The sequence below is a fragment of the Ranitomeya variabilis genome, chromosome 5, assembly GCF_051348905.1.
Source record: "Ranitomeya variabilis isolate aRanVar5 chromosome 5, aRanVar5.hap1, whole genome shotgun sequence".
In the NCBI taxonomy this organism is placed as follows: Eukaryota; Metazoa; Chordata; class Amphibia; order Anura; family Dendrobatidae; genus Ranitomeya; species Ranitomeya variabilis.
Genome location: NC_135236.1, coordinates 689,479,888 through 689,500,312, shown reverse-complemented (window position 1 = coordinate 689,500,312; position 20,425 = coordinate 689,479,888). Strand labels below are relative to the sequence as shown.

The window sequence follows — 20,425 nt, the reverse complement described above, 5'->3', positions numbered from 1 at the left end:
ACACTGCACACTGAAGTGTGTGGGGCTGCAGCACCTATGACAGACCTTAGGCTGCCCTCGGTAGAAAATCAAGATCCTGTCCCTCCCCAAAAATGTTGAGGAAGGGATATGGGTAACGGTGTTTCCTGAAACCTTCAATTTCACCATGAAGGTCCAGACTCCTGACCAGATACCATGCGCGTCGAGGGTCTTTTCGGGAATACCGACGATGTCGCCGTATCGTCCAACCCAGGTGGAGATGTCGACACAGGAAAGTGACTCATTACTGGTCAAAACGGTCACCTTCCTGACCGAGTTCTGGTGGGATATTGCTACAGGGAGGAAACCCTGCCATTCGGGGCGACCCCAAGCCAGCTCATGGCGAGACCAGAAAAGCTCAAGGCCCTCCGGTCTCACGAAGCTGACATCGAAGTAGGAGGTCCCATAGGGATGGATCAAGGCGAAGATGTCATATGCAGCGAAGCCCATCCCCAGCAGGAGCTCAGCAACATTTGACCGTTCAGGACAGGCATCCTTGCTTACCCACTGGAGACGGGCCACTGTTATGATCCTTAGTGGTTGAGGATCACAAATTACTCCAGCTAAGTAACAAACATAGGACAAGCTCTAGGGAGGTGGAAAACTGGACTGACCGCAAATCTGAACCTATCCAAACACTCTAGAAGTAGCCGGTGAACGTGCCTAAAAAATCCTAGACGTCTCGAGCCAGCCTAAGGAACTAACTACCCCTAGAGAGAAAGAAAGACCTCTCTTGCCTCCAGAGAAATTATCCCCAAAGATATAGAAGCCCCCAACAAATAATAACGGTGAGGTAAGAGGAAGGCACATACACAGGGGTGAAAGCAGATTCAACAAATGAGGCCCACTAATACTAGATAGCAGAAAATAGAAAAGGGAATCTATGCGGTCAGTAAAAAACCCTTATAAAATATCCACTCTGAGATTTCAAGAACCCCCGCACCAACTAACGGTGTGGGGGGAGAAACTCAGTCCCCTAGAGCAACCAGCAAGCGAGGAAATCACATTTTAGCGAGCTGGACTAAAAACATAATGAACACTGATAATCAAAAAATGATCAACAAAAACTTAGCTTGTCTTGGAGAGACTGGGAGCAAGGTAGACACCAGGAATCTGAAGAGCACTGAATACATTGATAGCAGGCAAGGAACTGAGTATCCAGGTGAGTTAAATAAGAAACCAACCAAGGATAACGAACCAGCTGATGCTGCCAACCGCAAAAAGACAACACTACACAGTACCGCTTGTGACCACTAGAGGGAGCCCAAAAATAGAGTTCACAACAGTACCCCCCCTTGAGGAGGGGTCACCGAACCCTCATCAAGACCCCCAGGGCGATCAGGATGAGCCGCGTGGAAGGCACGAACCAAATTGGCCGCATGAACATCAGAGGCGACAACCCAGGAATTATCCTCCTGACCATAGCCCTTCCACTTAACCAAATACTGAAGCCTCCGTCTAGAGATACGAGAATCCAAAATCTTCTCCACCACGTACTCCAATTCGCCCTCGACCAGCACCGGAGCAGGAGGCTCAACAGAAGGAACCACAGGTACCACATACCTCCGCAACAAAGACCTATGGAACACATTATGAATGGCAAACGATGCTGGGAGATCCAAACGAAAAGACACCGGGTTAAGGATTTCCAAGATCTTATAAGGACCGATGAAGCGAGGCTTGAATTTAGGAGAGGAGACCTTCATAGGAACATACCGAGAAGACAGCCACACCAAATCCCCAACACGAAGTCGGGGACCCACACCGCGGCGGCGGTTGGCAAAGCGCTGAGCCTTCTCCTGTGACAACCTCAAATTGTCCACCACATGGTTCCAAATCTGCTGCAACCTATCCACCACAGAATCCACCCCAGGACAGTCAGAAGGCTCAACCTGACCCGAGGAAAAACAAGGATGGAAACCAGAATTGCAGAAAAAAGGCAAAACCAAAGTAGCAGAACTAGCCCAATTATTAAGGGCAAACTCGGCCAATGGCAAAAAAGTCACCCAATCATCCTGATCAGCAGAAACAAAACATCTCAAATAAGTTTCCAACATCTGATTAGTTCGCTCGGTTTGGCCATTAGTCTGAGGATGGAAGGCCGATGAAAAAGACAAATCAATGCCCATCTTAGCACAAAAAGTCCGCCAAAACCTGGACACAAACTGGGATCCTCTATCAGACACAATATTTTCAGGAATGCCGTGCAAGCGAACCACATTCTGAAAAAATAGAGGAACCAAATCGGAGGAAGAAGGCAACTTAGGCAAGGGCACCAAATGGACCATCTTGGAAAAAGGATCACACACCACCCAGATGACAGACATTTTCTGAGATACTGGAAGATCCGAAATAAAATCCATGGAAATGTGCGTCCAAGGCCTTTTCGGAACAGGCAAAGGCAAAAGCAAACCACTGGCACAAGAACAGCAAGGCTTAGCCCGAGCACAAATCCCACAAGACTGCACAAAGGACCGCACATCCCGCGACAAGGAAGGTCACCAGAAGGACCTAGCCACCAAATCTCTGGTACCAAAAATCCCAGGATGACCCACCAACACCGAAGAATGAACCTCGGAAATAACTCTGCTGGTCCATCTATCCGGGACAAACAGTCTCTCTGGTGGACAACGGTCAGGTCTATCCGCCTGAAATTTCTGCAGCACTCGTCGCAAATCTGGGGAAATGGCAGACAAAATCACTCCCTCTCTGAGAATACCAGCCGGCTCAGAAACTCCCGGAGAGTCAGGCACAAAACTCCTAGAAAGTGCATCAGCTTTCACGTTCTTCGAACCAGGCAGGTATGAGACCACGAAGTTGAAACGGGAGAAAAACAACGACCAACGAGCCTGTCTAGGATTCAGGCGCTTGGCAGATTCAAGGTAAATCAGATTTTTGTGATCAGTCAAGACCATCACACGATGTTTAGCTCCTTCGAGCCAATGTCGCCACTCCTCAAATGCCCACTTCATAGCCAACAACTCCCGATTACCAACATCATAATTCCACTCGGCAGGCGAAAACTTTCTTGAAAAGAAAGCACATGGCTTCATCACACAGCCATCAGAGCTTCTCTGCGACAAAACAGCCCCTGCTCCAATCTCAGAAGCATCAACCTCGACCTGGAAGGGGAGACATCTGGCTGACATAAGACTGGAGCTGAAGAAAACCGGTGCTTCAGCTCCCGAAAGGCCTCCACGGCCTCAGAAAGACCTTCTCTGAAATTTGCAGCCAGGGCACACTCATTCCATTGAGTAAGCACCGACCATTTCCGAAATTTTTGACAATACACCTCTGCTTCATCCTGACCTTGAGAGATAGCCAGCAACGCTTTTTCTGCCTGATTCTCAAGATTAGGCTCCTCATAAAGCAGTCCAAGAGCCAGAAAAAATGCATCTACATTAAACAATGCAGGATCTCCTGGCGCCAGAGAGAAAGTCCAATCTTGCGGGTCGCCACGCAACAAGGAGATAACAATTTTAACTTGCTGAGCGGAATCACCAGAGGAACGAGGTCTCAGAGATAGAAATAACTTACAATTATTCCTAAAATTTAGAAACCTAGATCTATCTCCAGAAAACACCTCAGGAATGGGTATCTTTGGTTCTGACATAGGGCTATGAATAACAAAATCCTGAATACTTTGCACCCGTGCAGTAAGATGATCCACGCTAGAAGTCAGAGTCTGAACATTCATGTCTGCAGCTGAGCTCAAAACCACCCAGAGTTCAAGGGGATGAAAGAAGCTAAACAAACTGCAGCAAAGGAAAAGCGGGAGGAGAAAAAAAAAATGTACTCAGGTCTTCTTTTTATCCCACTTCTGCGATGCATTAAACACTTCTTTTTGGCCTGCTATACTGTTATGATCCTTAGTGGTTGAGGATCACAAATTACTCCAGCTAAGTAACAAACATAGGACAAGCTCTAGGGAGGTGGAAAACTGGACTGACTGCAAATCTGAACCTATCCAAACACACTAGAAGTAGCCGGTGAACGTGCCTAAAAAATCCTAGACGTCTCGAGCCAGCCTAAGGAACTAACTACCCCTAGAGAGAAAGAAAGACCTCTCTTGCCTCCAGAGAAATTATCCCCAAATATATAGAAGCCCCCAACAAATAATAACGGTGAAGTAAGAGGAAGGCACATACACAGGGGTGAAAGCAGATTTAGCAAATGAGGCCCACTAATACTAGATAGCAGAAAATAGAAAAGGGAATCTATGCGGTCAGTAAAAAAACCCTTACAAAATATCCACTCTGAGATTTCAAGAACCCCCGCACCAACTAACGGTGTGGGGGGAGAAACTCAGTCCCCTAGAGCAACCAGCAAGCGAGGAAATCACATTTTAGCGAGCTGGACTAAAAACATAATGAACACTGATAATCAAAAAATGATCAACAAAAACTTAGCTTGTCTTGGAGAGACTGGGAGCAAGGTAGACACCAGGAATCTGAAGAGTACTGAATACATTGATAGCAGGCAAGGAACTGAGTATCCAGGTGAGTTAAATAAGAAACCAACCAAGGATAACGAACCAGCTGATGCTGCCAACCTGCAGAAAGACAACACTACACAGTACCGCTTGAGACCACTAGAGGGAGCCCAAAAATAGAGTTCACAACAGGCCACGTTCCTACGGTTACTCCTCTGCCCCGGTGTCGGCAGAGACCAGACAGTCTCTGCCCCTCTATCTCGGAAGGCGGAAAGACCGTGTCTCTCTATCTAGAAAGACAGTTCAACCTCCCTCCCCTCTACATTGATGGAACTCTCCCTTCCTCAGGGCGTCCAGGAAGCGCTGTTGCATGTCACCATTCTCAGGGTCACCAGACAAGGGCGCACTACTACCCCCAGCAGTGACAGCTCCTGAATAGCTTGGGGCTGAAGCCCCCGCCACCGCTGGGGGGGCAGCAGGACCACTACCTGCTTCCCCTCCACCAACACCAGTAATGCTCTCCTCATTCACTCCACCACTACACTCATCATTCCTCTTACCATTGCCACCACTTCCCGTCACTTTATTATCAGTATTGTCACCACCATTTGTCCCAGTGTTCTCTGCACCTTCCACAGTAACATCCATTCCTTCCTCACTTGTGTCTGGCTTCTCTGCACTCACACCTGCTGAACCAGGGGAGGGGTGCAGCACCACACCCGTTTTCCCTTGACTGGTGCTCTGTAGTGTCTCTGGAGCGCCTTGCCCCCTACTGCAGCAGTTTGTATTTTATTATTCTGGGCCCGCTGCTTGTTGGGGGGCGCCACCTGCCCCGCACCCACAGAATTCGGGGTCCTGGTGTCACGTTTGGGTGCTGGAGCACTCTGTCCTCCCATCGCAGCAGGGCGCCCAGTGTTCCCTGCAGATGATTTGTCCTGCTTTCTCTGTGCTTTTTGGACTCGCTGCTCTCCTATCGCAGCCGCGTGCCTCTTCTCTGTTGAAGCGCACTGCGCCCCTGTCACAACAGTACGCCCCCCTTTCGCCGCACCATGTTTCTCGGACCCGCTCCCCACAGCCCCGGCGTCGGCCGGCTCAGCCGTAGTGAGCAGGGATGGAGTCTGCCCACACCGTCCCCCTTTCGCAAGGGCGTGGACACCCCCCTCGCCCCGGTGATAACCGGCTTAGGTGCAGAGGGCAGGGAGGGAAACTCCTCGGGGTACCCTATATCCGGCGCCGTGAGTACCTCCACAGCCTCGCCCCCTGCACTGTTCCCCGCACAGACGGCAGCACCGCCGGACGTCCTCCTCCTCTCCCCACCTTGCCTATGCCACGGACCCACTGCAGAGCCCGTGCCTTTAGGTTTGGTGGGGTTTACACAGGAGGTGGTAGGTGTAACATCATCCATCAGTACATATCTGTAACTCACCACCTCCCGTGCGGTCTCCTTCGTTGTCTTCTTCCTCTTCTTTGTTTCCTCTGCTGGCTCGTCCTCACCAAAGGAAAAGCGGTCCAGGTTCACTGGAGACTCCAGCTGTCGGATCTCCTCTAGCAGATCGCCCTCCTCCTCTTCCTCTGCTGACACTCCAGCCTATGCTGTCGGAGAACTCTGCCGTGCCGGGAGTCCGCTCCCCTGTTGTCGGCTCTGCGACTCACTCTCCCGGCTGGTTCCAGCTTGTAGGACTCCAGTTACAACCACGTCGTCGTCCTCCTCCTCCTCCTCGTCGCTTAGGACGCCGGCTGGCGGCTCTCCTGAGGTATTTAACCCCTTCATTTCTGAGAACCGCCGCTGGTTCTTAAACCTCTCCAGGAAGGGACCTGCGCTTTTCTCAATCCCCTCCCGGAGGAGCACTAACCGGGCCACCTCATCTCTGAGGGCTCTGAACCTCTGGGAGGTCACGGGTTTCTCCTTGTTAGAGGCTCGGGTGTTCAGGATCCGAGCCTCCCGCAGCTTCTCCTTCAGCCCGGTCAGTGCTTTGCCGGCGTCCTCATACTCACGTAGCATGGCGACCACTCGGGAGGAGAAGGTATTCGTGGACTCGCCGGAGCTCTTCTCCCCCCAGGATGTTCCTGGGCTCTCCTTCCTGGGGCCTGGGGTGCCCCTGTCTCCCTCTCTGGGCGGACGATGAGCCGTCTCAGGGTTGGAGTAGGTGGGTATGTTTCTTCTTACCCGTCCCGACCTCCTCAGTCCCTCTTGGGCCGGTTGCTGCTGCTGCTCTCTGTCCCCCGCCGGCACAGACCGGGGAACAGAAGCCTGGGAAGCCATGCCGGCCTCCCAGGAAGCCTGCCTCTCCCTGGGGAGAAGAGAGGCCGACTCTGGGCCTCCTGCTGGAAGTGCTGGAGCTCACAAGACAGGCGCTGCTCCTAGCAGGGTGCGACTGATTGTGGGCACCTGTCCTCCAGTCACCTCCAGAGCTGCACTCACTATTCTGCTGTTACATCGTGTCTTATCCTCCAGTCACCTCCAGAGCTGCACTCACTATTCTGCTGTTACATCATGTCTTATCCTCCAGGTCTTTTATTAAATAAAATAAAAATACTTTACATGACAATAACCAAGATACATTACAAAGAAAACACAACAGAACAAAACATAAGAACAAAGCTCCAATCAGACGACAACAAACGACAAAAATCACAAAGAAATAAACCAGAAATGGAACCAAAATGGAGAAAGTTCATGACCTACAAAATCAGGGACGAGAAAGAAAAATTCCAATAAAAATAAAGCAAAACTAAAAGACAACAAACAAAATACTCATAACTACATGAATACCCCTGTAAAAATGTTACATAATAAATAGTATAAAATCATATAAGACCCCCGGCCCAGCTTCATTCATACTACTATATACAACCCCAACTACATTCACACCGTCCTATATACAATATTATTATATACAATATATACACTATAAACACATTATACTAAACCAAATATTATACAACACCGCAAACACAACAAAACCCTACTGGTCCCACTGCCTTACCTCACAGCCACCCCCTTACACCACCACATTCACCCCACAACAAACCTAAATACAATACAGTGTACAAATTTTTTTTTTTTTAAATATATATATATATACACACACACACACCTACTCTAACTATCCCGCCACCCCTGATCCAGCTCTGGCCACAAAGTTCAGGAATTATCCGAGCTAGGATCAGGCCCCAAAGTTTTTCCCCAGGCGGGGCCTGGGCCAGGCCAGATCAGTCTCTTATCACCGCCGTTGAACCCCCCAATCCCCCCACCCAACCTAACTAAGACCCTCTATTATACACACTATATACAATACACTATATACAATATATACATAAACCAACATCACAGAACACAACCTACATACTCACCACCCAAGGCTCAAGTTCGATGCCTGCAAACCTTCTATTCAGGGAACAGAAATACAAAACAAAAACCTAGGGTGTAAAGACATCAGCCCACCACCAGGATATAGGAGCGCTAACGGACTAAGGCACCCCGAAGGAGAAACCCCTCCAGAGATGGGCCGCCCTCCGGGCACCCAGTCTTTCGCACCCCAGAGAACGCACCTTCACCAGGGCACCTAGGATGCTGCTACAAACTTCATCTACACGGAGGATTTTACTCTGCGTCGTAACTAAAACTTGTGCGTTCCACGTGAAGTACCTGACCACTGTGCTGACTAAGAATAAAGTGACTCGGTCCCTTCTCCCGAGGTCTCTGAAAGCTCCAGGTCTTTTATTAAATAAAATAAAAATACTTTACATGACAATAACCAAGGTACATTACAAATAAAACACAACAGAACAAAACATAAGAACAAAGCTCCAATCAGACGACAACAAACGACAAAAATCACAAAGAAATAAACCAGAAATGGAACCAAAATGGAGAAAGTTCATGACCTACAAATCAGGACCGAGAAACAAAAATTCCAATAAAAATAAAGCAAAGCTAAAAGACAACAAACAAAATACTCATAATTACATGAATACCCCTGTAAAAAATTTTACATAATAAATAGTATAAAATCATATAAGACCCCCGGCCCAGCTTCATTCATACTACTATATACAACCCCAACTACATTCACACCGTCCTATATACATTATTATATACAATATATACACTATAAACACATTATACTAAACCGAACATATTACAACACCGCAAACACAACAAAACCCTACTGGTCCCACTGCCTTACCTTACAGCCCCCCCCCCCCCTTACACCACCACATTCACCCTACAACAAACCTAAATACAATACAGTGTACAAAATTTTTTTTTATTATTATTATTATTTTTTTTTTTTTTTAATTTTTTTTTTTTTTTTTTTTTTTTTATATACTTATAAACACACACCTACTCTAACTATCCCGCCACCCCTGATCCAGCTCTGGCCACAAAGTTCAGGAATTATCCGAGCTAGGATCAGGCCCCAAAGTTTTTCCCCAGGCGGGGCCTGGGCCAGGCCAGATCAGTCTCTTATCACCGCCGTTGATCCCCCCAATCCCCCCACCCAACCTAACTAAGACCCTCTATTATACACACTATATACAATATATACAATACACTATATACAATATATACAAAAACCAACATCACAGAACACAACCTACATACTCACCACCCAAGGCTCAAGTTCGATGCCTGCAAACCTTCTATTCAGGGAACAGAGATACAAAACAAAAATCTAGGGTGTAAAGACATCAGCCCACCACCAGGATATAGGAGCGCTAACGGACTAAGGCACCCCGAAGGAGAAACCCCTCCAGAGATGGGCCGCCCTCCGGGCACCCAGTCTTTCGCACTCCAGAGAGCGCACCTTCACCAGGGCACCTAGGATGCTGCTACAAACTTCATCTACACGGAGGATTTTACTCTGCGTCGTAACTAAAACTCGTGCGTTCCACGTGAAGTACCTGACCACTGCGCTGACTAAGAATAAAGTGACTCGGTCCCTTCTCCCGAGGTCTCTGAACGCTCCATAGGCCCACTCGGCATAGGACAGAGTGGCCAGCCGCGGCCAACCAATGGAAGCGCCCACCCTGTTGTACACCTCTGTATTAAAGGGACAATGAAGCAGGAAGTGCTCCATGCTTTCCAGCATGGTAGCGCAATCCTCACGGGGACAATTCCTGTCCACGGAGCTCCTGTGCTTCAAATTGTCCCTCACATACAACTTACCTTGGAAGCAGCGCCAAGTCAAGTCCCAATACTTCTTGGGGATCCTACTAGAATTTAGCAAACTTAACCCAACCTCTAGATCCCGACTCGGGCAGTCCCTGAGGACCAATGGTCTCTGAAAATGCGAAAGCAAGACCCGCATGTCGAGGAGTTTCCTCGGGAGGGACCTCACTTCCCACATTCCCAGACCCCACCGGCGCATCATTTTCAGAACCGGGGTAACATAAGCCGGGAGATGCCCGTGCGGTGTGCGAAGATCCTTCAATCTTCCCCCTGTCTCCCATTCCTGGAAGAAAGGCTGAAACCATCCTTTGCAGGAGAATACCCACGGAGGAGCCCTCTCTTTCCAGAGGTTTGCCACGTTAACTTTCAAAAAGGTGTTCACTAGAAACACCACGGGGTTTACCATATTCAAACCCCCTAGTCTCCTCGTGCGATAAGTGACCTCCCGTTTGACTAGGTTTAGTCTATTCCCCCATAACATCTGGAAGAACAGACTGTAGATCCGTGTCCAGAGAGGCTCCGGCTAGACACAGACGCTGCCCAGGTAGATTAACAAGGGGAGCAGGAAAGCTTTGCACAGGTCAACCCTTTCCCTCAGGGTCAAAGACCAACCCTTCCATTGGTCCACTTTTTGGGCGACACCCTTGATTCTGCCTTCCCAGTTTTTCGTGGGGTAATCACCCTGGCCAAATTCGATGCTTAGGACTTTGGCATGTTCTTGGGGTTCGGGGAGGGTGTCCGGAAGATCAAACGTGGGATCCCCGCCTCCCAGCCAGAGACTCTCACACTTGTCCTGGTTGACCTTGGACCCGGATGCCTCCGAGTAGCTCTCCACTTCTGACATCACCACCATCGCCTCCTCTTGCGAAGAAACCAAGACAGTAACGTCGTCCGCGTAGGCCACTACCCTCAGGATAGCCTCTGGCGCCAACCCGCCCATCCTCACCCCCGCCAACGGTCCACAATCAACCCTTCTGAGGAAGGGATCGATCGCAAACGCGTAAAGCAAAGGACTAAGAGGGCAGCCCTGGCGGACACCAGATCCCACCCCGAAAGGTTGTCCAATCCACCCGTTTACCAGAGGGAAAGTCTCAGCCCCTGCGTACAAGGTCTTAAGCCAGTCCACAAACCCTCCAGGCAGACCATACCTCAAAAGAGTGGACCAGAGGTACTCGTGGTCGACCCGATCAAAGGCTTTTGCCTGATCCAGGGTCAGCAAGAACCCCTTCCAAAGGCCCGCCCTGCCTTGCTCCACGGCCTCTCGGACACCCAGGTTTTTGGAAGTGCATCTGAACAGCAAGGTGGATTGCTGTTGAGGGGAGATAGAGAGAAAAAAAAAAAAAATCTATAAATCTTCAGCACAGCGAGTGTGAGCGAGCTGAGTGTGACCTGAGCGTAAGTGTGAACGGCGGTAAGTGTGTGACTTGTGATTCAGTGACTTTGGAATCAGGGAGTTTCCAAGGGAGGAATTGCTTCTGTTTTTTTTTTTTTTTTTTTGTTGTTTTTTTTTGGTTTAATTAATACTTTGTATTTATTTTTAATTAACGTTTCTGTGTGGTGCAATCCCCATTAGGAAATGTGCTCCACAATTGTTAATGCCATCCAGTGTACATCTTGCCACATGTATGCAGTCCTTGATCAGCCGGTCGAGGGTGCATACTGCTGTGCGAGATGTGAGCACGTTGTGCATTTGGAAACCCAGAACAGTTAGTAATTTAAGAAAGAATAGAGGTACAGAGCGGAACATCAAGTGCATGTATACTAATGCCAGAAGCCTCGCCAACAAAATGGACGAATTAGAACTAATGTTGTTGGAGCATAATTATGACATGGTGGGGATATCTGAGACGTGGCTGGATGAGAGCCATGACTGGGCTGTTAACTTGCAGGGCTATAGCCTGTTCAGAAATGACCGTACAGATAAGCGACGGGGTGGGGTGTGTCTGTATGTAAAATCGACCTTAAAACCCATCCTGCGTGATAATATAGGTGAATCTAATGAAAATGTAGAGTCTCTGTGGGTGGAGATAAGGGGAGGGGGAAAAATAATAAATTACTGATAGGGGTTTGTTATAAATCTCCAAAACTAATGGAAGCAATGGAGAATATCCTCGTAAAGCAAATAGATGAAGCTGCGACTCAAGGAGAAGTCATTATTATGGGGGACTTCAACTACCCTGAAATAGATTGGGGAACAGAAACCTGCAGTTCCAGCAAAGGTAATCGGGGTCTTACAACTATGAGAGACAATTACCTCTGACAACTGGTTCAGGACCCAACAAGGAGGGGGGCACTGCTAGACCTAATATTAACCAACAGGCCAGACCGCATATCAAATATAAGGGTTGGGGGTCACTTGGGGAATAGTGATCACAAAATAATACGTTTTCATGTAACCTTTAATAAGATGGGTAGAAGGGGGGTGACAAGGACACTAAACTTCAGGAGGGCAAATTTCCAACGGATGAGAGAGGATCTTGGTGCAATTAACTGGGACAATATCCTGAGACACAAAAATACACAAAGAAAATGGGAGACATTTATTAGCATCCTGGATAGGACCTGTGCACAGTATATACCGTATGGGAATAAACATACTAGAAATAGGAGGAAACCAATATGGCTAAATAGAGCTGTAAGGGGCGCAATAAGGGACAAAAAGAAAGCATTTAGAGAATTAAAGGAAGTAGGTAGTGAGGAGGCATTAAATAAATACAGAAAATTAAATAAATTCTGTAAAAAGCAAATCAAGGCAGCAAAGATTGAGACAGAGAGACTCATTGCCAGAGAGAGTAAAAATAATCCCAAAATATTCTTTAACTATATAAATAGTAAGAAACTAAAAAATGACAGTGTTGGCCCCCTTAAAAATAGTCTGGGTGAAATGGTGGATGAGGATGAGGAAAAAGCCAATATGCTAAATGACTTTTTTTCATCAGTATTTACAAAAGAAAATCCCATGGCGACAAAATGACTAGTGATAAAAATTCCCCATTAAATGTCACCTGCTTAACCCAGCAGGAAGTACAGCGGCGTCTAAAAATAACTAAAATTGACAAATCTCCGGGCCCGGATGGGATCCACCCCCGAGTACTGCAGGAACTAAGTACAGTCATTGATAGACCATTATTTTTAATCTTTAAAGACTCCATAATAACAGGGTCTGTACCACAGGACTGGCGTATAGCAAATGTGGTGCCAATATTCAAAAAAGGGGCAAAAACTGAAGTCGGTAATTATAGGCCAGTAAGTTTAACCTCTACTGTGGGTAAAATCCTGGAGGGCATTCTAAGGGATGCTATGCTGGAGTATCTGAAGAGGAATAACCTCATGACCCAGTATCAGCACGGGTTTACTAGGGACCGTTCATGTCAGACTAATTTGATCAGCTTCTATGAAGAGGTAAGTTCCGGACTGGACCAAGGGAACCCAGTGGACGTAGTATATATGGACTTTTCCAAAGCTTTTGATACGGTGCCACACAAAAGGTTGTTACATAAAATGAGAGTAATGGGGATAGGGGAAAATATGTGTAAGTGGGTCGAGAGCTGGCTCAGGGATAGGAAACAAAGGGTGGTTATTAATGGAGCACACTCGGACTGGGTCACGGTTAGCAGTGGGGTACCACAGGGGTCAGTATTGGGCCCTCTTCTTTTTAACATATTTATTAATGACCTTGTAGGGGGCATTCAGAGTAGAATTTCAATATTTGCAGATGACACTAAACTCTGCAGGGTAATCAATACAGGGGAGGACAATTTTATATTACAGGATGATTTATGTAAACTAGAAGCTTGGGCTGATAAATGGCAAATGAGCTTTAATGGGGATAAATGTAAGGTCATGCACTTGGGTAGAAGTAATAAGATGTATAACTATGTGCTTAATTCTAAAACTCTGGGCAAAACCGTCAATGAAAAAGACCTGGGTGTATGGGTGGATGACAAACTCATATTCAGTGGCCAGTGTCAGGCAGCTGCTACAAAGGCAAATAAAATAATGGGATGTATTAAAAGAGGCGTAGATGCTCATGAGGAGAACATAATTTTACCTCTATACAAGTCACTAGTTCGACCACACTTAGAATACTGTGCACAGTTCTGGTCTCCAGTGTATAAGAAAGACATAGCTGAACTGGAGCGGGTGCAGAGAAGAGCGACCAAGGTTATTAGAGGACTGAGGGGTCTGCAATACCAAGATAGGTTATTACACTTGGGGCTATTTAGTTTGGAAAAACGAAGACTAAGGGGTGATCTTATGTTAATGTATAAATATATGAGGGGACAGTACAAAGACCTTTCTGCTGATCTTTTTAATCATAGACCTGAGACAGGGACAAGGGGGCATCCTCTACGTCTGGAGGAAAGAAGGTTTAAGCATAATAACAGACGCGGATTTTTTACTGTAAGAGCAGTGAGACTATGGAACTCTCTGCCGTATGATGTTGTAATGAGTGATTCATTAATTAAATTTAAGAGGGGACTGGATACCTTTCTGGAAAAGTATAATGTTACAGGGTATATACACTAGATTCCTTGATAAGGCGTTGATCCAGGGAACTAGTCTGATTGCCGTATGTGGAGTCGGGAAGGAATTTTTTTCCCCATGGTGGAGCTTACTCTTACCACATGGGTTTTTTTTGCCTTCCCCTGGATCAACATGTTAGGGCATGTTAGGTTAGGCTATGGGTTGAACTAGATGGACTTACAGTCTTCCTTCAACCTTAATAACTATGTAACTATGTAAGAACAGCACTGAAAGTGCTACGGCCAGGAACGCAACAGTGCTGGGCCTCCGAAAGGAGCCGCGGTGCAAACTTCACCAGCCTATTGAAGAGTATCTTAGCCAAAACCTTCCTGTCCACATTGAGAATTGATATGGGACGCCAATTCTCAATGCGTGACGGATCCTTACCCTTTGACAAAATGATCAGAGCCGACCTCCTTAATGATCTCGGCAGAGTGCCCGAGGAGAGACACTCATTAAACACCTGAGTCAAGAGGGGGACCAAGGAGTCCCTAAAGGTCTTAAAGAACTCGGATATTAAGCCATCCAGACCTGGCGATTTTTTGGGCCGGAGCCCATCGATCGCCGGTCTCACTTCCTCTTCTTTGATCGCTTCTGCCAAACCGCCCAGCGAGAGGTCAGCCCCTGGCTCAGGAACAGCTTCAGCCAGGAAAGCCGACATCCTGTCACGATCCAGTTCCTTCCTTCCCAAGAGGTGCGAGTAGTATGAACTGACGACCTCCAAGATCCCTGATCTGGACCTTCTCAGGGATCCCGTACTGTCCATCAGCCCTGTCACTATCTTACTATTCACTGACATCTTGCAGCTTCGGTAAGGGTCGGGCGAGTAGTACTTCCCGTAGTCCCTCTCAAAAACCAAAGATGCGTGCCTATCGTACTGACACCTCTTTAGCAAGGATTTCACACTGGAGATCGCCTCGCGGCTACCCCCAGTCAAGACAAGTTGCTCGAGTTTCCTCCTCAGGCTCTGATACAGGCGATCCCTGTTCAGGCTTCTGAGGTTCGAGAGTTGCCGGAAGAATCTCGCCACCCGATGTTTGAACATCTCCCACCACTCAGACTTAGTGTTACTTAGGCCCAGCAGCGGTACCTGGCTCTGAAGAAATTCCTCAAAGGACCGTCTTACAGCTTCTTCCTCAAGGAGTGACGAATTCAGCTTCCAATAACCTCTTCCCATTCAAGGAGTCTCTGTAACGCTCAGAGAAAACATAATCAAACAGTGATCGGAGAATTCCACCTCCACAACCGACAACGGCGAGGAGACGGCATCCTCCTTCAAATAAAACCTGTCTAACCTAGACCTGCACTGACTACCTCTAAAAAAGGTGAACCCCGCGTGGCCTGTGTTGTGCCGGATGTGGACATCCACCAGGCGTGCCTCACTTACTATCCTATTTAGCGCGACGCAATCATAAGCCAGCCGGTCTCCGGAACCTCCTCTATCACAGGGTCTCGTGACGTTGTTGAAATCCCCTCCAAAGACCACCTGCCGACTCGAAAATAAGAAAGGTTTGATCTTCATGAAGAGACACTTGCGGTCCCACTTGGACTGGGGACCGTAGATGTTAATGAGCCGAAGCTCCTGTCCCCCAATGGAGACATCTAGGATCAAGCATCTCCCCATTTCTAACTCGATCAATCGTCTGCATTCAACCGCTGCGGTCTTAAAAAGGACCGCCACCCCACTATACGGCTCGGCCGCAAGAGACCAGTAGGAGGGCCCGTGCCTCCACTCCCGCCTTGCTTTATGCATGGTTGATAGGTCGGTCAACCTGGTCTCCTGCAAAAACAAAATGTCGGCGTCAAGTTGGCCGAGAAAATGAAAGGCCGTGTACCTTGCCACATCTGACTTTATGCTGGCAACATTAATGGTTGCCAGCGTCAACGGTGTGGGTGCCGCCATCATGATTGATTGAATTAGATAGCCTTTTTCTTCCCACCCCCAACAGTTTCACCCTCTTCCTCTGACAATGATGAGTTTTTAGTGCGCTTAAGACAAACAGACTCATCCATTCTCTCCTTACATACACTCTGGCCCTTGTCTGGTGGTCCTGAGGTAGCCCCCCCCAGAAGGCTTTGTATTTGCCCCCTGAGAAGAAGACCCAGCGACCTCCTGAGCCCCAACAACCTTGTCCGCAACCTCCGGCCCCGGGTCCCCATCGCCCCCCTCTGGAGGGGAGTCCTGGAGGGCCCGGAACCGGTTAGAGAGATCCACCAGAGGGGGGGCGGCTGGACCTTCCAATGGCACCTGGCTCAGGGATACGGAGTCAGAGGGGTCGCACTCCAAGGAGGAGGCTCGAGGCCTGGACCCCCTCTTATCCTTAGTTGTTTTCCTGTTACCCTTTTTCTTTTGCTGTGACCACTCCCCCTCTCCCTCATCCAGACTGTCACCGGATGAAGGTTCCTGGGCAGACATGGCGTCCTTTTGCTCCTCCCTTTCAAGTCTCTTGACTTCCTCGCTCAATTCGCCGTCTTTAGGATCCTCAGCTGCAAGTGAAGCACCCGGGTCAGAGTTTAGGGTCATTACTCCCTGCCCCCTGTTCCCACGGCGCTGCTGCTGCCGCCTGATATTGGATGGCGGCAGCCTGCTCCTCACCGGTTTCCTGCCTCCTCCGCCTCTGCTGGTCCCTTCACCGGCGAGATTAGTCCCGGCTTTCGCCTGTCCCGCACTCGCCGCTTTCAGGACCGCATTGGCAAAGGAACGCGGACAGCGACTGAACGGGTGACCGAGGTCACCACACAGGTTACACCTAATCCTGCCACAGGTAGCAGCAAGATGGCCGAGGTCCCCACACAGTGCGCATTTCTGGGTGGTACACTGCGCACTGAAGTGTGTGGGGCTGCCGCACCTGTGACAGACTTTAGGCTGCCCCCGGTAGAAAATCAAGATCCTGTCCCTCCCCAAAAATGTTGAGGAAGGGATATGGGTAACGGTGTTTCCTGAAACCTTCAATTTCACCATGAAGGTCCAGGCTCCTGACCAGATACCATGCTCATCGAGGTTCTTCTCGGGAATACCGACGATGTCGCCGTATCGTCCAACCCAGGTGGAGATGTCGACACAGGAAAGTGACTCGTTACTGGTCAAAATGGTCACCTTCCTGACCGAATTCTGGCGGGATATTGCTACAGTGTGGAAACCCTGCCATTCGGGGTGGCCCCGAGCCAGCTCATGGCGAGACCAGAAAAGCTCAAGGCCCTCCGGTCTCACGAAGCTGACATAGAAGTAGGAGGTCCCATAGGGATGGATCAAGGTGAAGATGTCATATGCCACGAAGCCCATCCCCAGCAGGAGCTCAGCAACTTTTGACCGATCAGGACAGGCATCCTTGCTTACCCACTGGAGACGGGCCACGTTCCTACGGTTACTCCTCTGCCCCGGTGTCGGTATAGACCAGTCTCTGCCCCTCTATCTCAGAAGGCGGAAAGACCGTGTCTCTCTATCCAGAAAGACAGATCAACCTCCCTCCCCTCTACATTGATAGAACTCTCCCCTTTCCTCAGGGCGTCCAGGAAGCGCTGTTGCAAGTCACCATCCTTAGGGTCACCAGACAAGGGCGCACTACTACCCCCAGCAGCGACAGCCCCTGAATAGCTTGGGGCTGAAGACCCCGCCACTGCTGGGGGGGCAGCGGGACCACTACCTGCTTCCCCTCCACCAACACCAGTAAAGCTCTCCTCATTCACTCCGCCACTACTCCCATCATTGGCAACGTCACTACTCCCATCATTCACTCCACCACTACTCCCATCATTCACTCCACCACTACTCCCATCATTCCCCTCACCACTTCCCATCACTTTATTACCAGTATTGTCACCACCATTTGTCCCAGTGTTCTCTTCACCTTCCACAGTAACATCCATTCCTTCCTCACTTGTGTCTGGCTTCTCTGCACTCACACCTGCTGGACCGGGGGAGGGGTGCAGCACCACACCCGTTTTCCCTTCATTGGTGTGCTGTTGTTTCTCTGGAGCTCCTTGTCCCCCTACTGCAGCAGTTTGTATTTTATTATTCTGGGCCCGCTGCATGTTGGGGGGCACCGCCTGCCCCGCACCCACAGACTTCTGGGTCCTGGTGTCACATTTGGGTGCTGGAGCACTGTCCTCCTGTCACTGCAGGGCGCCCAGTGTTCCCTGCAGCTGATTTTTCCTGCTTTTTTTTTTCTTTTTGGACTCGCAGCTCCCCTATCGCAGCCGCATGCCTCTTCTCTGTTGAGGCGCACTGCGCCCCTGTCACAACAGTGCGCCCCCCTTTCACCGCACCAAGTTTCTCGGACCTGCCCCCCACAGCCCCGGCGTGGGCCGGCTCAGCCGTAGTGAGCAGGGATGGAGTCTGCCCACGCCGTCCCCCTTTCGCAATGGCGTGGACATCCCCCTCGCCCTCCTTGGCCCCGGCGATAACCGGCTTAGCCGCGGAGGGCAGGGAGGGAAACTCCTCGGCGTCCCCTATGTCCGGCGCCGTGAGTACCTCCACAGCCTCGCCCCCTGCACTGTTCCCCGCACAGACGGCAGCACCGCCGGACGTCCTCCTCCTCTCCCCACCTTGCCTATGCCCCGGACCCACTGCAGAGCCCGTGCCTTTAGGTTTGGTGGGGTTTACACAGGAGGCGGTAGGTGTCACATCATCCATCAGTACATATCTGTAACTCACCACCTCCCGTGCGGTCTCCTTCGTTGTCTTCTTCCTCTTCTTTGTTTCCTCTGCTGGCTTGTCCTCACCAAAGGAGAAGCGGTCCAGGTTCACTGGAGACTCCAGCTCTCTGATCTCCTGTAGCAGACCGCCCTCCTCCTCTTCCTCCGCTGACACTCCAGCCTGTGCTGTCGGAGTCCTCTGCCGTGCCGGGAGGCCGCTTCCCTGTTGTCGGCTCTGCGACTCACTCTCCCGGGTGGTTCCAGCTTGTAGGACTCCAGTTACAACCACGTCGTCGTCCTCCTCCTCCTCGTCGCTTAGGACGCCGGCTGGCGGCTCTCCTGAGGTATTTAACCCCTTCATTTCTGAGAACCGCCGCTGGTTCTTAAACCTCTCCAGGAAGGGACCTGCGCTTTTCTCAATCCCCTCCCGGAGGAGCACTAACCGGGCCACCTCATCTCTGAGGGCTCTGAACCTCTGGGAGGTCACGGGTTTCTCTTTGTTAGAGGCTCGGGTGTTCAGGATTCGAGCCTCCCGCAGCTTCTCCTTCAGCCCGGTCAGTGCTTTGCCGGCATCCTCGTACTCACGTAGCATGGCGACCACTCGGGAGGAGAAGGTACTCGTGGACTCGCCGGAGCTCCTCTCCCCCCAGGATGTTCCTGGGCTCTCGTTCCTGGGGCCTGGGGTGCCCCTTTCTCCCTCTCTGGGCGGACGATGAGCCGTCTCAGGGTTGGTGTAGGTGGGTATGTTTCTTCTCACCCGTCCCGACCTCCTCAGTCCCTCTTGGGCCGGTTGCTGCTGCTGCTCTCTGTCCCCCCCCCGGCACAGACCGGGGAACAGAAGCCTGGGAAGCCATGCCGGCCTCCCAGGAAGCCTGCCTCTCCCTGGGGAGAAGAGATGCAGACTCTGGGCCTCCTGCTGGAAGTGCTGGAGCTCACGAGAAAGGTGCTGCTCCTAGCAGGGTGTGACTGATTGTGGGCACCTGTCCTCCAGTCACCTCCAGAGCTGCGGTCACTATTCTGCTGTTACATCATGTCTTATTCTCCGGTCACCTCCAGAGCTGCAGTCACTATTCTGCTGTTACATCATGTCTTATCCTCCAGTCACCTCCAGAGCTGCACTCACTATTCTGCTGTTACATCGTGTCTTATCCTCCAGTCACCTCCAGAGCTGCATTCACTATTCTACTGTTACATCATGTCTTATCCTCCCAGTCACCTCCAGAGCTGCACTCACTATTCTGCTGTTACATGTCTTGTACTTCAGATCAATGACTGATAACAGACAGTAATAGATTGGTTGCAGCTATAATATAGTTGCCTCTCCCCACTGGGTCACCCTTAAGTTGTCGGTGGCTCCTCCCCCACTAGGGTTATCACTGGGGCGGTTCTTGCAGGAAGCTGCTGTGCCCCCCAGGGTCAGGGTGATGTGCTCATGCTCCGGTGTCTTCTCTCCTGCAGGATGGTGCAGTTGGCAGATAATGATGTTTTCCGGGCGTTTGCCACGTACGCAACCATCGTCCTTCTGAAAATGATGTTATTGAGCCTGGTGACCGCTTTCTACAGACTCACCCGTAAGGTAAAGCTCATCACCCCTTCGCAGACCACCACAGACACACTCTAAACCCCTACAGACCAGG

The 20,425-nt window shown here is 49.8% G+C and overlaps 1 protein-coding gene across 1 annotated transcript in view; it reads left to right on the top strand.

Moving 5' to 3' along the window:
• MGST1 (microsomal glutathione S-transferase 1) overlaps nucleotides 1–20,425 on the top strand; it is a 132,137-nt gene that overhangs the window by 7,108 nt on the left and 104,604 nt on the right. Inside the window, exon 2 of the mRNA XM_077267275.1 lies at nucleotides 20,247–20,364. Within this exon, the coding sequence (XP_077123390.1) occupies nucleotides 20,248–20,364 (117 nt within the window). The 5' untranslated portion in view covers nucleotide 20,247. The remainder of the gene's footprint in view (nucleotides 1–20,246; nucleotides 20,365–20,425) is intronic.